General features: G+C 42.8%; 1 protein-coding gene across 1 annotated transcript in view; it reads left to right on the top strand.

The window, feature by feature from the left end:
- LOC137375640 (organic cation/carnitine transporter 2-like) overlaps positions 1-16,260 on the top strand; it is a 126,456-nt gene that overhangs the window by 97,573 nt on the left and 12,623 nt on the right. Inside the window, exons 7-8 of the mRNA XM_068043021.1 lie at positions 7,367-7,581; positions 13,826-14,008. Coding sequence (XP_067899122.1) covers positions 7,367-7,581; positions 13,826-14,008 — 398 coding nt within the window. The remainder of the gene's footprint in view (positions 1-7,366; positions 7,582-13,825; positions 14,009-16,260) is intronic.

Genomic DNA, 16,260 nt, shown 5'->3' with positions numbered 1-16,260 from the left:
ATTCCAGATGTTTGGCTATTGTCAATTATCTCTGCTGTTTTGGCACCAAATTTCAATTCCAACCCCAATTTTACTGCCAATTATTTAAATTTGTAGATAGTTAAAGTAATCAAGTCACTCAGGGAAACATTCTTCTTTCCCAAAAACTCTGCTACAACCACTAATGCCATATCAATGGTATAGACTGTATTGCAGAAGAGACCTGGTTCTTTTAATTTCTTTGTAATTGGTGTTAAATTTAGATCCCAACAATCGAGTTTCCAATTGATATGATCCCAGACTTGAGAGCAATTAATATGATTCCAAATGCGAGCCCACCAAATTATACTGATTCTGATCCCAGAAGCGAGCCACTGAATTAAATATGATTCAAATCCAGAATCCCAATTAATATATGATTCAAGTCTCAAACGAGCCCCCAATTAATATGTTATAACTGACCGCTCCAGTCAAAGCCCCCAATCAAAATATACGATTCTGATTGTGGTGGGAGAAATACACTGTTAATTCAATCCCATCCCTCCACAGATCGCCAAACATATAATTTTAAACTTTCCAAATTAAAGAAAGACCCAGCCAAATTGTACCATCTATTAACCCACGAATGAGGCTAACCAAACCAGGTGTCTTTAAATCAACAAATTAACTGTTTAATTAGAAAAACTAAATTCTTAAGCACTACTAGGACATAAACAACATTTAAAATAGAAAACAAAATTAGAGTCCTTGCAAATTTACAGTCCAATGTTGCTTGAAGTCCTCACAGCTGTCCGATGGGAAAAAATGGTTCTTCAACAGTAGAACAGTCCGTAGTCTAATTCCAGCAGTAAGTGATGCTTTTCTTTTCCAGCGATGAGTTTCAGCAATTAACGACTTGCAAACACTTTTTAAATGAATCAATTTGGCTTTAGAATTTTTGAGGGATAAAATATTATCACAGTCTAACTTCCCTTCCTTCAGTTTAAATTATCAGAGATCGCTGCTTTAGCTTGACTTTTTTAGAATTTTGAGAGATAATAAATAAACAGACTAAATTCTCTTCCTTCAGTTGAAATGGTCTGAGAGCTCTTCTTTCAGGTGCTAACACATAGCTGGCTGTCTGTGTCCTCTGTTAGAACAGACTGTCTCAACTAAAAATCCATTTCAAAAGATAATTGCAACATTGTATACCTGGTTCTGGGTTTCTGAATGGCTGTTGCCGGGTAACCAGGATGCATTCTTTGAAGCTGGTTGTTTCCTTCTCCATATGGTTGTATCTAACGGCAACCAAAATGCACTTTCTCTGTCTCCAGAGGCTTGCTGGATCTTAAGTCAGTACTGATCTGTTGCTGTCTTAAAGACACACCACATATTTCCCAGAGAGAAAAAAAAACCAGTATTGCGACAATGTGGGGTAGGTACACACACAGTGCTGTTAGGAAAGGAGTTCCAGGATTTTGACCCAGCGACAGTGAAGGAACGGTGATACAATTCCAGATCAAGATGGTGTGTGGCTTGGAGGGGAACTTGCAGGTGGTGGTGTTCCCTTGCATTAGCTGCCCTTATCCTTCTAGGTGGTAGAGGTTATGAGTTTGGAAGGTGCTGTCTAAGGAACCTTGGTGCGTTGCTTTAGTTATAAAGATAGACTGGAGAAGTTGGGACTGTTTTCCTTAGAGAAGAGAAGTCTGAGAAGAGACTTGATAGAAATATTCAACATCATGAGGGCTCTGGACAGAGTAAATAGGGAGAAACTGTTCCCATTTATGAAATGTTTGAGAACGAGAAGGCACAAATTTAAAGTAATTGGCAAAGGAAGCAAAAATGACATGAGGAAAAACATTTTCATGCAGCGAGTGGTTATGGTCTGGAATGCACTGCCTGCGATTGTGGCGGAGGCAGGTTGAATCGAGGCATTCAAAAGAGAATTGGATGGTTATCTGAAAAAGAAAATGTGCAGGGTTACTGGGTGAAGGCGGAGCGTGGGGGTGGGAGCAGAGGGAATGGCACTAGATGAATTGCTCATTCAGAGAGCCAGTGATGACACAATGGGCCAAATGGCCTCCTTCAGTTCTGTAACAATTCTGTGATGCTGTGAAGTGCAAATCAAAGCCAAAAAACTAAAAGGTTGCAGAAATTACCTCCAAAGTATTGGAAATCACCTCCAAAGTAGTGAAATTACACTCTCAGAACAAGTTCTGTGAGCAAAAGCCTTTCACCTGCAAAGAAGCAGCTGTCCTATGTCTGTATTTAAAGGCTTTCCAGTCTGTCTTTTGCCCAGCACCATGAATCCCCACTGTCCTCTCACCTTGTTCAACCTGGCGAATTCCAGGAATCCTGGGAAACCCATGCACTGGCAGTTAAAGCCAGAATCCATGTTTAAAGGTGCAGCCAGTTGGCTCTGAGTGGGGGTTTCACTTGCACTCACGAATGTTTTCCAGTTAAATGTGAAGTTAGTGGTTTCCTACTGGCTTACTGACACACCAACATTTTTTGATGTTTTAACCTGCCACAGGCACTGACGTCCACCTTATCTATAGAAAGCCCAGGACACAACATGTTTTATTAAATGCTTTGTTAAGCTCTCCTGCAATCTTCAAAGATTTGTGTACAAACACCCTAGCTCTCTCTGTTCTTGCACCCCCTTTAAATTATAACATTTTCTTGGCTCTCCTGATTCTTCCTACCACAATGTATCACCTCACACTTCTCTGGAATTTCATTTGGCATGTGGGCTGAGAAAAATCCTCAGACTTGCTTATCAAATAAATCTGAGCCTGCAATTGATCTAATGAGTCCATTAGAAGTTTTGCGGCATAACTGGTCTGCAGTATCCATCTCTTTTTCTACAGGTCAGATATGATTGTATCTCTTTTACAGGAAGGTAGCCTAAAAGGTATACTTCCTTTCTGAACTCCCAACAACAACATTCAGTGACATTATATTGTAGATAGGTAGGGTACAGTAGCATAGCGTTTATGTTACTCAACAAGTAATTCAGAGGCCTGGTTCCTGAGGCATGAACTCAGATCCCATCATGGCAGCTGGGAAATTTAAATTCAATTAATTAAATAAAAATCTAGGATAGAAAGTTAGTATCAGTAATGATGATCATATGACAACTGCATTATTGTAAAAACCCATCTGTTTCCCTAAAATCCTTTCGGGAATGAAATCTACCATCATTACCTGGTCTGGCCTATATATGACTCCAGGTCCACAACAATGTGGCTGACTCTTAAATGGTCTAGCAAGCCACTCAAGTTGTATTCATGAAGGTAGCTTACCATCACCTGTTCACGGACAATTAAGGATGGACAATACATCCTGGCCTTGCCAGTGATGCCCACATCCTACAAATGAATATGATAAGAAGATGCCAACTGTCTGAGTTTTGTGCAAGTCCTATTCACCCATTTCCCTTTGCTCGCTGATGTACAGGAGCTCATGGTGTAGGGGGTAACATATTAGGATGGATAGAAGATTGGCTGGCTGGCAGAAAACAGAGAGTATGTATAACTGGGTCCTTTTCAGATTGGCAGGATGTGACAAGTGGAGTCCCGCAGAGGTCTGTGCTGGTTGTTAGGGTCTGAAGTTCTGTTGATCGATGATAAATACCTGGTAATTCAAGATAATAGGATGAACAGGTGTTGGGTGTTAATTGATTAGTTTCTCTAACACTGGGGCCTCAACTTTTTACAATTTATAACAATGACTGAGAGGAGGGGAGTGATGGCATGGTAGCTAAATATGCAGATGACAGATAGTTAGGAAAGTATGTTTTGAAGAGGACATAAGGAGTTTGCAGACTGATATAAATAGGTTGAGTGAGTGGGAAAAAATCTGGCAAATGGAGTATAATGTGGGAAAAATGTGAAGTTATTCACTTTGGCAGGATGAATAAAAAAGCAGAGTATTATTTAAACGGAAAATGACTGCAGAATTCCGAGGTGCAGAGGGATCTCGGTGTTCCAGTGCATGAGTCACAAAAAGTTAGAATGCAGATACAGCATGTAATAAAAAATGCTATGGAACGCTATCCTTTATTACGAGAGGAATTGAAAATAAAAGTAAGGATGTTATGCTTCAGTTATACAAGTCATTGGTGACACCACATCTTGAATACTGTGTGCAGTTTTGGTCTCCTTAATTAAGGAAGGATGTAAATGGAGGGGGTTCAGAGGATGTTTACTAGATTGATACCTGGAATGAGCAGGTTGTCTTATGAGGAAAGTTTGGACAGACTGGGTGGGTTTTCGCTGGAGTTTAGAAGAGTGAGGGGAGACTTGATTGAAGTATATAAGATCCTGAATGGTCTTGACAAGGTGGACGTGGAAAGGATGTTTCCTCTTGTGTGTGAGTCCAGAACTAGGGGGCACTGTTTTAAAATTAGGGGTCACCCTTTTAGGACAGAGATGAGGAGAATTTTTTTCTATCAGAGGGTTGTGTGACTTTGGAACTCTCTGCCTCAGAAAATGTGGAGGCGGGGTCATTGAATATTTTTAAGGCAGAGGTAGATAGATTCTTGTTAGGCAAGGGTATCAAAGATTATCAGGGGTAGGTGGGAATGTGGAATTCGAGACACAAACAGATCAGCCATGATCTGAATGAATAGCGGACCAGGCTAGAGGGGCTGAACGGCTTACTTCTGCTCCTAATTCATATGTTCGTATGTTCATATGTACATGGCTCCCAGTTCCAGCAATGTATCCAATTTAACATTATTCTCCCTGTTTTCAAATGCTTCATGGACTTGCCTCTGCCTGTACATAACATAAGAAATAGGTGCAGAGCGGCCATATGGCCCCTCGAGCCTGCTCTGCCATTCAATATGATCATGGCTGATCTTCTGTCTCAAATTCACTTTCCAGCCTGTTCCCAATATCCCTTGATTCCCTGAGAGCCCAAAAGCCTGTCTCTCTCAGCCTCAAGTATATTTAATGATGGAGCATCCACAACTCTCTGGGGTAGAGAATTCCAAAGATCCACAACACATTGAGTGAAAAAACTTCTTCTCATCTCAGTCCTAAATGATCGGCCCCTTATCCTGAGACTGTGTCCCTGTGTTCTAGATTCCCCAGCCAGGGGAAACAACCTCTCAGTATCTGCCCTGTCAAGCTCTTTCAGAGTTATGTATGTTTCAATGAGATCACCTCTCATTCTTCTAAACTCCAAAGAATATAAGCTCAATTTACACAATTTTTTATCATAGGACAACACTCTTATCTCAGGAGCTAATCTAGTGGACCTTTGCTGTACCACCTCCAAGGCCTGTCTATCCTTCCTTAGATATGGAGCCAAAACTGTACACATTACTCCAGGTGTGGTCTCACCAAAGCCCTGTACAATTGTAGCAAGACTTCCTTATTCTTGTACTCCAATCTCTTTGCAATAAAGGCCAAATGCTATTTGCTTTACTGTTACGGCCAGGTGAGGAGGGGGAAACAGGTTCCCCTCTTGTCCTTCCTCTTATTTGACTGCAACAGAGTTTTTTCCTTTTTAAACAGTGGATGTGCTTACCATCTCAGCAAGTATTTTATCTTTTACCTTTGTTGTGATCATGAAAGAACCAATTGGACAGGTTTTCTTGAATTTAAACAAGAAAGAGGTGAATTTATTATACTTAACAATCTAAACCTAATCTAAATAAAACAATAAAAAAAACTACACATTCACGCACATACTCACATGAGAATCACACACACAAATAGTTTACAGAGTGAGAAATAAATTTGTGCTTGGATTAGAGTCCAGAATACATAAAAATTAATGCACAGTCTGTGAGGTTGGATGATTCCGTGGTCTTCCGGCTGGGGTTGTATTCTTGAAGTCTTTGGCAAGTCAAAGTACACTTTGTGGCTGGCTCACTTGGCTGAGGGTTTTCTTGGAGGCAGACTTCTAGGAGGCTCTCTTCCCCTGGTGTCTTTGCCTGTAGCAATCTGTAGGCATGAAGGGTCCGCAATTTAACCAAACAGTAGAACAGTCGGTAAAAAGAGGTTGAGCTTGTCTTGAGCGTCATTGGAACAGTGTTGGAGTCCAAGGACAGAAAGATCAGAGTGTGATGGAAAATTAAAGTGGCAAGCGACCAGAAACTCCGGGTCACGCTTGAAGAGAGGGGTTCAACAAGGCGATCACCCAATCTGTGTTTGGGATTCTCAATTCATTGTGAGCCGCAAATAAAGTATAGTAAGTTATAAGAAGTACAAGTGAATCACTATGTGATTCCCCTTCCTCCGACTCCTTCCTAATCAAACACAGAAGATGCAACATCTGCACCTTCAGCTCCTCCCTCCCCACTATCCAGAGCCCCGAACACATAGTGATTCACTTGTACTTCTTACAACTTACTATACTTTATTTGCTGCTCACAATGAATTGAGCACCCCAAACACAGATTGGGTGATCACCTTGCTGAACCCCTCCCTTCAGTCTGCAAGGGTGACCCTGAGTTTCTGGTCGCTTGCCACTTTAATTTTCCATCACACTTTGATCTCTCTGTCAGTGGACTCCAACACTGTTCCAATGAAGCTCAAAGCAAGCTCAACCTCTTTTTACCGACTGTTCGATTGCTTGGTTAGAATAGTTCATATTATTAATAGCTGATTTGTCAGAATTGTTTGTATTCATTGGTAAATTGCAACTAATGGCAATTATGATGACAAATGAGAACACATTGCAATAACTGGATAATTAACTTAACCCAGATTTTTTTTTAAACTTTTTCTTGGAGTTGTTCTTTTCTTCATGCAGCTCATATCTTCAAGTAAATTTTTACATTGTAGCTAAAGTTATCATGACCTGTCTTTGTTAAACATTTTAAAGCAGCATTTCATAATAAATTGAAATATGCATATGGTGTAGTCCTTAATAGATTTTAGCATTCTGACACACTGTTCCACAAACTATGAAGAGCCATCACAACTTGGCCCTGTAAAGTTTCTCCTGATAACAATACCACATCGCAGACAATTGTAACTTGCATTGTTATCTCATTTGACTATGGCACTCAAATGCTGTAGGCCTGCCCTGTTGTGCTTGATTGTGACCCATCATAATGGAATGGAATCATGCATACAGATATTCTGTACAGCATTTGATTTCCCAAACAAATTCCAGTACAGATGTTGCTGTTTCTCAATGGAGAGGTGAGCAAATATAGGTGGCTAATTGCCTGCAGGGAATGTTCCTGTCCATCTTATAATATTTGGCATTAATACAGAGTATGGAGAGCAGATCTGCTGTCTGTCCCCTTGATGGGAAATGATAGGTTGAACAAGGAACACAGGTGAGAGAGAAAGGAAATCCGAGTAAAACTAAAATGGAAAAGGAGGGATGGGAGAGTAAAGTTTAAAAAATTGTTTTAAAAGCAGATTTTATCATTTTGTTGCAGGTTTATTCTGGCAGTTGGATACTTTGGCTTGTCCTTGAACACGCCCAATCTCCATGGTGATGACTATTTGAACTGTTTCTTCACTGCTGCCATCGAAGTTCCGGCCTATGCAGGAGCTTGGCTTTTTCTTGAGAGGTGTTCTCGCAGGTTCAGCATGTCAGGCACACTTTTTCTTGGTGGATTAGTCCTTTTCTTCATCCAGCTCATACCTTCAAGTAAATTTTTACAGTGCAACTAAAATGATCATAACTTGTCTTTGTTAAACATTTTAAAGAAGCATTTCATGATAAATCAAAATATATATATGGTGTAATGGATTTTGGCATTTTGGCACACTGTTCCACCAACTATAAAGCCCCATCACAATTTCACTGATCTTAGCTCTGTTGTAAGGATAAGGTGCTGAGAGGAGAACAGTGACAGAAGGAAAATTAGTGGGTAACTCACCACAGGCTACTCTTGTATACCTCATACTTTACTCAACATGAGCATTGGCAGAAGAACTTAAATGACGAAACACCTTTTCATTCCTACTTACCCAAGAACCTTAACAGGAACATCTGAAATTTACTTTAATTTCATTGCAATCAAATGCCACAATTCCAGTAAAAACAATCTTAGAATATGAAATACATTATGTTGTGCATTAAATCTGTCCAGTATGTACTTAATGGCAAATCTACAGCTGACCACCCCGCAGCCCCTCCCCACCCCCGCCCAACCCATGCTGTTGACTCATAATAAATAAGTAGTCGTGGCATTTGTTATCTTGGGAGAATAAAGTCCCACACACAATGTGCTTTGGTTTCCATTGAGTGTCAGAATGCCAATGCATAATCACAGGCACTGCCATGAGATGTATAATACTGGTGAGAAGCCCTGTCTGTCATAAATTCACACACAGTGACCTGATTACCCAGCTTTGAATCTTGGTCCCCATGTCAGCTGACACTGTAAGTGGATCCTTCTCAGTAAGACAAAAGTAAAATACTGCAGATGCTCAAAATTGACAATAAAAACAGAAAATGCTGGAGATACTCAGCATGTCTGACAGCACCTGTGGAGAGAGAGAGTTAACATTTCAGGTCTGGTACATTGAGGAAAGGTCACAAATCTGAATTTTAACTCTCCATCAATACTGCCAGACCTGCTGAGTAGCTGCAACATTTTCTGATTTTATTCCCCCTTACTAAGCACTGTTCCTCTTCCCTTCAAAATTGCCATCATTATCCTCTACATCAAAAATACCCACAATCAAATTTCCACCCAATGTTCAATCTCTTTCCTCCCCCAAATCTTTGAATTTATTGTGGCCTTCCAGTTCCAAGCCCATTTCTCCTGCTGTGCTGTGTTTAAATCCCTCCAGTAAAGCTTTCACCCTGCCTAAAACTGCCTTTACCAAAGTCACGACCAACGTTCATGTGATTATGACCCTGATGCATTATCCTTCCTCATCCTGCTCAACAGCTATGCAAGGGGTGGTGGTGGCGTCATGGTATTGTCACTGGATTAGTAACCCAGAGACCTAGGGTATAGCTCTGGGGACATGGGTTTGAATCCCACCACAGCAGAAGGTGGAATTTGAATTCAATTAATAAATCTGGAATTTAAGAGGAAAAAAAACTCATCTAATGATGGCCATGAAACCATTGCCGATTGTCATAAAAACCTATCTGCTTCACTAATTCCCTTTAGGGAAGGAAATCTGCTTTCCTTACCTGGTCTGGCCTACATGTGACTCCAAACCCACAGCAATGTGGTTGACTCTTAAATGACCTTTGAAATGGCCTAGCAAGCCATTCAGTTGTATTAAATCACTACAAAGTCAATAAGGAATGAAACCGGATGGAACACATGGCACTGGAAACAACAACGACAAACCTGGCCCTGCAAAGTCCTCCTTACTAATACCTGGGAGCTTGTGCCAAAGTTGGGAGAGTTGTCCCACAGACTAGTCAAGCAACAGCCCCACATAGTCATCCTTAAAGACAATGTCCCATTCACCATCACTGAGCAGAGGTGGAGGCACAGTGGTCTGCAGTTGTGAGGGAGTTGCCCTGGGAGTCCTCAACATCGACTCTGGACCCCATGAAGTCTCATGGCATCAGGTCAAACATGGACAAGGAAACCTCGTGCTGATTACCACCTGCTGCCAACACCACCCCCTCCCCCGCCCTCAGCTGACGAATCAGTACTCCTCCATGTTGAACACGACTTAGAGGAAGCACTGAGGGTGGTAAGGGTGCAGAATGTACTCTGGGTGGGCGACTTCAATGTCCGTCACCAAGAGTGGCTCGGTAGCACCATTACTGACTGAGCTGGCCGAGTCCTAAAGGACATTGCTGCTAGACTGGGTCTGTGACAAGTGGTGAGGGAACCAAGAGGGAAAAACATATTTGACCTTGTCTTCACCAATCTTCCTTTCGCAGATACATCTGTCCATGACAGCATTAGTGGGAGTGACCACCACACAGTCCCGTAGGACGAAGTCCCATCTTCACATTGAGGATACCCTCCAACATGTTGTGTGGCACTACCACCATGCTAAAAGAGATAGATTTCCAAAAGATCTAGCAATTCAAAACTGGGCATACATGAGGCGCTGTGGGCCATCAGCAGCACAGAATTGTACTCAACCACAATCCATAACCTCATGGCTCGGCATATCCCCCACTCTATCATTACCATCAAGCCAAGGGATCAACCCTGGTTCAATGAAGAGTACAGGAGGACATGCCAAGAGCAGCACCAGGCATACCTCAAAATGAGCTGTCAACCTGGTGAAGCTATAATACTGGACTACTTGCATGCCAAACAGCATAAGCAGCATGCGATAGACAGAGCGAAGCGATCCCATAACCAACAGATCAGATCTAAGCTCTGCAGTCCTGCCACATCTAGTCGTGAGTGGTGGTGGGGCCATCCTCAATGATGGGGGAGCCCAGCATATCAGTGCAAAAGATAAGACTGAAGCATTTGCAACAATCTTCAGCCAGAAGTGCCGAGTGGATGATTCATCTCGGCCTCCTCCTGAGGTCTCAGCATCACAGATGCCAGTCTTCAGCCAATTCGATTCACTTCACGTGATATCAAGAAACAACTGAAGGCACTGGAGATTGCAAAGGCTATGGGCCGTAACAACTTTCCAGCAAGAGCACTGAACACCTGTGTTCCAGTACTTGCCGCACCCCTGGCCAAGCTGTTCCAGTACAGCTACAACACTGGCATCTACCCAGCAATGTGGAAAATTGCCCAGGTATGTCTTGCACACAAAAAGCAGTAAATCCAGCCTGGCCAATTACTGCCCCATCAGTCTACTCTTGATCAACAGTAAAGTGATGGAAGGTGTCATTGACAGTGCTATCAAGGGGCATTTGCTGAGCAATAACCTGCTCAGTGACACTCAGTTTGGGTTCTGCCAGGGCCACTCAGCTCCTGACCTCATTACAGCCTTGGGTTAAACATGGACGAACGAGCTGAACTCAAGAGGTGAGGTGAGAGTGACTGCCCTTGACATCAAGGCAGAATTTGACTGAGTCTGGCATCAAGAAGCCCTAGCAAAACTGTAATCAATGGGAGTCAGGGGGAAAACTCTCCGCTGGTTGGAGTCATACCTAGCACAAAGGAAGATGGTTGTGATCGTCGGAGGTCAATCATCTCAGCTCCAGGACATCACTGCAGGAGTTCCTCAGGGTAGTGTCCTAGGCCCAACCATCTTCAGCTGCTTCATCAGTGACCTTCCTTCCATCATAAGGTAAGAACTGGGGATGTTCGCTAATGATTGCACAATGTTCAGCACAACTTGTAACTCCTCAGATACTGAAGCAGTCCATGTAGAAATGTAGCAAGACCTGAACAATATCCAGGCTTGGGCTGTTAAGTGGCAAGTAACATTCACGCACACAAGTACCAGGCAATGACTATCTCGAACAAAAGAGAATCTAACCATCTCCCCTTGACATTCAATGGCATTATGATCGCTGACACCCCCACTATCAACATCCTGGGGGTTACCATGAACCAGAAACTGAATTGGAGGAGCCCTATAAGTACAGTTGCTACAAGTGCAGGTCAGAGGCTAGGAATCCTGCAGCGAGTAAATCACCTCCTGACTCCCCAAAGCCTGTCCACCATCTACAAGGCAGGAGTGTGATGGAATTCTCTCCACTTACCTGCATGGGTGCAGCTCCAACAACACTCAAGAAGCTCGACACCATCCAGGGCAAAGTAGCCCACTTAATTGGCACCCTATCCACAAACATTCACTTCCTCCACCACCGACACACAGTGGCAGCAGTGTGTACCATCTACAAGATGCACTGCAGCCAAGCAGCAAGGCTCCTTAGACAGCACCTTCCAAACCACAAACCCAGTTTTTTTTTATTTAGAGATACAGCACTGAAACAGGCCCTTCGGCCCACCGAGTCTGTGCCGACCATCAACCACCCATTTATGTTAATCCTACACTATTCCCATATTCCTACACCATCCCCACCTGTCCCTATATTTCCCTACCACCTCCCTCTACTGGGGGCAATTTATAATGGCCAATTTACCTATCAACTGCAAGTCTTTTTGTGGTGGGAGGAAACCGGAGTACCCGGCGAAAACCCACGCAGACACAGGGAGAACTTGCAAACTCCACATAGGCAGTACCCAGAATTGAACCCGGGTCGCAGGAGCTGTGAGGCTGCGGTGCTAACCACTGCGCCACTGTGCCACCCAGTTGTATGGGAAGACCACCACGTGCAAGTTACCCTCCAAGCCACACATGATCCTGACTTGAAATTATATCGCCGTTCCTTCACTGTCACTGGGTCAAAATCCTGGAATTCCCTTCCTCACAGCACTGTGGGTTTACCTACCCCACATGGACTGCAGAGGTTCAAGTAGGTCACTCACCACCACTTTCTCAAGGGCAATTAGGGATGGGCAATAAATGCTGTCCTAGCCAGCAATGCTCACATCCCATGAATGCATTTTAAAAAAACCTTTGACAACGTCAACACATCATCTTCCTCCAACACCTCTCCTCTGTCAACCAGCTCCAGGGGATATTAATTAAAATGAGTTTTGCCATTGAATTAAGACATGACTAAACATTTTTAAAAATCACCTTTGTTTATTACCAACTTCAAGTACCAGCAAATTAGCGTCATGACCTTAGCTGTATGAGAGCAAGACACTACATTTTGTGCGATGGGGCAAAATTACCAACAGCATACAGGAATTATCTTTGTTTCAGGAGCTACGCCAGCCACGGTTGTCTTCTTCTGTGAACGATTTGTTGAAACTCCTATCAAGCTGTGGACTGTTTCCCTTTATACCATTTCTTATCACTGCTTTGTGACAACTCAGCTGTAACTCCCTTTTATTTCACAGCTTTTACATGAGTCTTATTACACTGGTCTGAACAGTTGGCTGTTGATGTCCTTACAATCAGCACTAGTAAATATCAAGTACTTTTGACATATATGCTTTCCCTTTCTGAAAGCCATTGAACTCTAGGAGCCTTGCAAGCCTCAGTAATTGCAAGGGTATTTCTATAACATCTTACTTATTGCTACAGGCTACGTTCTTACACAGAACATCTGTTCAGATATTCCAAAACATTCATTAGCTGTTTTAAAATATTATGGATTATTGGCCCATAAGCAGCTGTAACCTGTTAGCTTACAGAGCCTGCCATTAGTTGGACGAGCCCTTGCTCGTTTAATCTTCATGATATTTTGTGTACAAGTTGCTGTAAGTGGGAGACTTAAATGATGCAGCAACCTCTCCAGGGCATCTGGAACCTTAATGAACAATTGTGTATCTCCTTCACCAATCAGATTGAAGGATTCTGAAATGACTAGTGCAAGGTCTGAACAAGCAAGTGTAAGAATGATGAATTCAATGCCAAATTAGGTGCAGAAAGAGAAATAAAGCAAGGGAAAGAAAAACTGGATTAACAGAGATAAATAAAGAGGCAGAAAGACAAAGGAAAAATCTTGATGATGTTCAATGCATTTGAATCTGGAGCCAGACAGAGAGATACCATTCTTGCAAAGTTAACAGTGGAATGACACATGTCCAACAGCAAATTCTCATTTCTGTACTTAATCATGTATCTGCCCTGACCTGATGCTGTTGTGGTATTTGCACTGTAAAATAGCCTTGCCGTTATTTTGACAGCAATTTTCAACTTTCACACAGCTGCAGTATACAGTGCAGAATCTCGTCCATTAGGAATATATGTCAGGAAATGGTGGATGCATATTTTTCCATCTATTAATTTTGATGGATGGAGAGCACCACAATGAGTTCCCAATATGTGCTCCTAGTTGGTGAGGGGCCATGCTAGAAGCACATTTTTGGAAAATAAACCTTTGTGTTGAGTGTGTAACAGGATTATACAGATGGACGCTTGTAAACCAGTGCACCTTCCGCTAAGTTTATGGTTCTGTGTATTTTTTCTAGATCTTTCAGTACTTGCCACAGTGCTGGTGATGATTGGAAAATTAGGGATATCATGTGCCTTCTCAATAGTTTATGTTTACACTGCTGAGCTGTATCCAACTGCAGTAAGAAACATGGGTGTCGGAGTGAGCTCAACATGTGCCAGGCTGGGCAGCATCATCTCACCTTACATTTTTCATCTTGGTAAGATAACAGTTTAATTCCGGTATGAAAGTAGAATATAACGACATTTCTTGCATTATCCTGACACCCAAAGACCATTACCAAATCCACACCATTCATGTTCACATGGTGTAAATGAAGAGATGAATGAAGCAATAAATATGCACAAGATACCTAACCAGACCCTCCCTCCTCAGAGCCACTTATCTCTCTCCCACCATCCAATGTTCTTTATCCCACTGTCTGAGACCAAGGGTGGTGGTGTTTGAGTGAAAGTATTATCATGATGAATGTCTGAGAAACCTGGGTGAAATATTTAAAATGGTATCTTCATGTTGTAATTAAGAAGAAGTGACTAAGCAATAATAGGAGTCATTTCAATTAATCAGGATGTTTCAAGAATGTAGCCATTCACCATACTGCAGGTCATTGTTGTATGTTTGGTTAGTCTGCTGCCACCTCAGTATATTTGGTTAGTCCAGCTGAGAGAGCCGTCAGTAATTTGAACATTACCTCTTTTATCACATTCTAACTATATACAGCTTTACACAAGTCTGCATAACTTCTCTGAATCCATGCTGCATCTCCCTCCAATCTCTCTCACATGTGATCTCTTACATCATCATGGTGGGAGGTATTCCTTACACTGTCTCAAACATTAACTCTTTAAAACCCTTTAACTACATCTCCCCCACCCCCCCCCCCCCCCCAAGTCTTTATCCATATATACACATTAAATTTTTATTTTGTTTTTACATACTACACCATCTCCCCCCAAGACTCTGACATCATAGGTTCAATCTGTCAGGAGGCTTCACAACTCTCCCTGATTGTGTCGTTGTCCGACTCGGAAGATCAGTATTTTTTCTCTGAACTGTCGTTTCTTGTCTTGGACGGCCTTCACTGAGGTTTGTATTCAATGCTTTCTGAATTTCAAGTTCAATATCTGGTTCTTCCAAATGTATGAATGATTGATGTCTTTGATGAACAGAAATTAGATTTCTCCAGTTTCTTCTGATAGTACCTTCTGAAGTTTGTACTAAATGAGATCAGAAACAGAAATGACAACAGAAAACACAGCCCTGTCGCCCCTGCCAAGTCCTCCTTACTAACATCTGGGGGCTTGTGCCAAAATTTGGAAAGTGGTCCCACAGACTAGGCAAGCAACAGCCTGGCATAGTCATACTCACAGAATCATACCTTGCAGACAATGTCCCAAACACAATCACCATCCCTGGGTATGTCCTGTCCTACCATCTGGACAGACCCACCAGAGGGGATAGCACAGTGGTATACAGTCGGGAGGGAGTTGCCCTGGGAGTCCTCAACATTGACTCCGGACCCCATGAAGTCTCATGACATCAGATCAACCTTGGGCAAGGAAATCACCTGCTGATTACCAACTACCTCCACCGCCACCACCACCACCCCCCCACCCCCTCAGCTGATGAATCAGTGCTTCTCCAAGTTGAACACCAATTGGAAGAAGCACTGAGGGTAACAAGGGCACAAAATGTACCCTGGGTGGGGGACTTCAATGTCCATCACCAAGCATGGCTCAGTAGCACCACTACTGACAGAGCTGGCTGAGTCCTAAAGGACAGAGCTGATAGACTGGATCTGCGGCAGGTGGTGAGGGAACCAACAAGAGGGAAGAACTTACTTGACCTTGTCCTCACCAATCTACCTGTCACAGATGCATCTGTCCATGACAGTATTGATAGGAGTGACCACCACACCGTCCTTGTGGAGACAAAGTCTTGCCTTCACATTGAGGATACCCTCCATCATGTTGTGTGGCACTACCACCATGCTAAATGGGATAGATTTCAAATAGATCTAGCAACTCAAAACTGTGGGCCATCAGCAGCAGCAGAATTGTATTCAACCACAATCTATGGCCCAGCATATCCCCCACTCTACCATTACCATTGAGCTGGGGAACCAACACTGATTCAATGAAGAGTGTAAGAGGACATGCCAGGAGCGGCAACAGGCATATCTAAAAATGAGGTGTCAGCCCGGTGAAGCTACAACGCATCACTACTTGCAGGTCAAACAGCATAAGCAGCATGCAATAGACAGAGCAAAGCGATCCCTCAACCAACGGATCAGATCTAAGCTCTGGGGTCCTGCCGCATCCAGACGTAAATGATGGTGGACAATTAAACAACTGACATGAGGAGGGGGCTCCACGAACATACCCATCCTCAATGATAGGGGAGCCCAGCTTGCAAGTGCAAAAACAAGGCTGAAGCATTTGCAGCCATCTT

Source organism: Heterodontus francisci, chromosome 12 (genome assembly GCF_036365525.1).
Source record: "Heterodontus francisci isolate sHetFra1 chromosome 12, sHetFra1.hap1, whole genome shotgun sequence".
NCBI classification, from domain to species: Eukaryota; Metazoa; Chordata; class Chondrichthyes; order Heterodontiformes; family Heterodontidae; genus Heterodontus; species Heterodontus francisci.
Note: the sequence above shows the minus strand (reverse complement) of the source record. Positions and strands in the feature narration are given on the sequence as shown.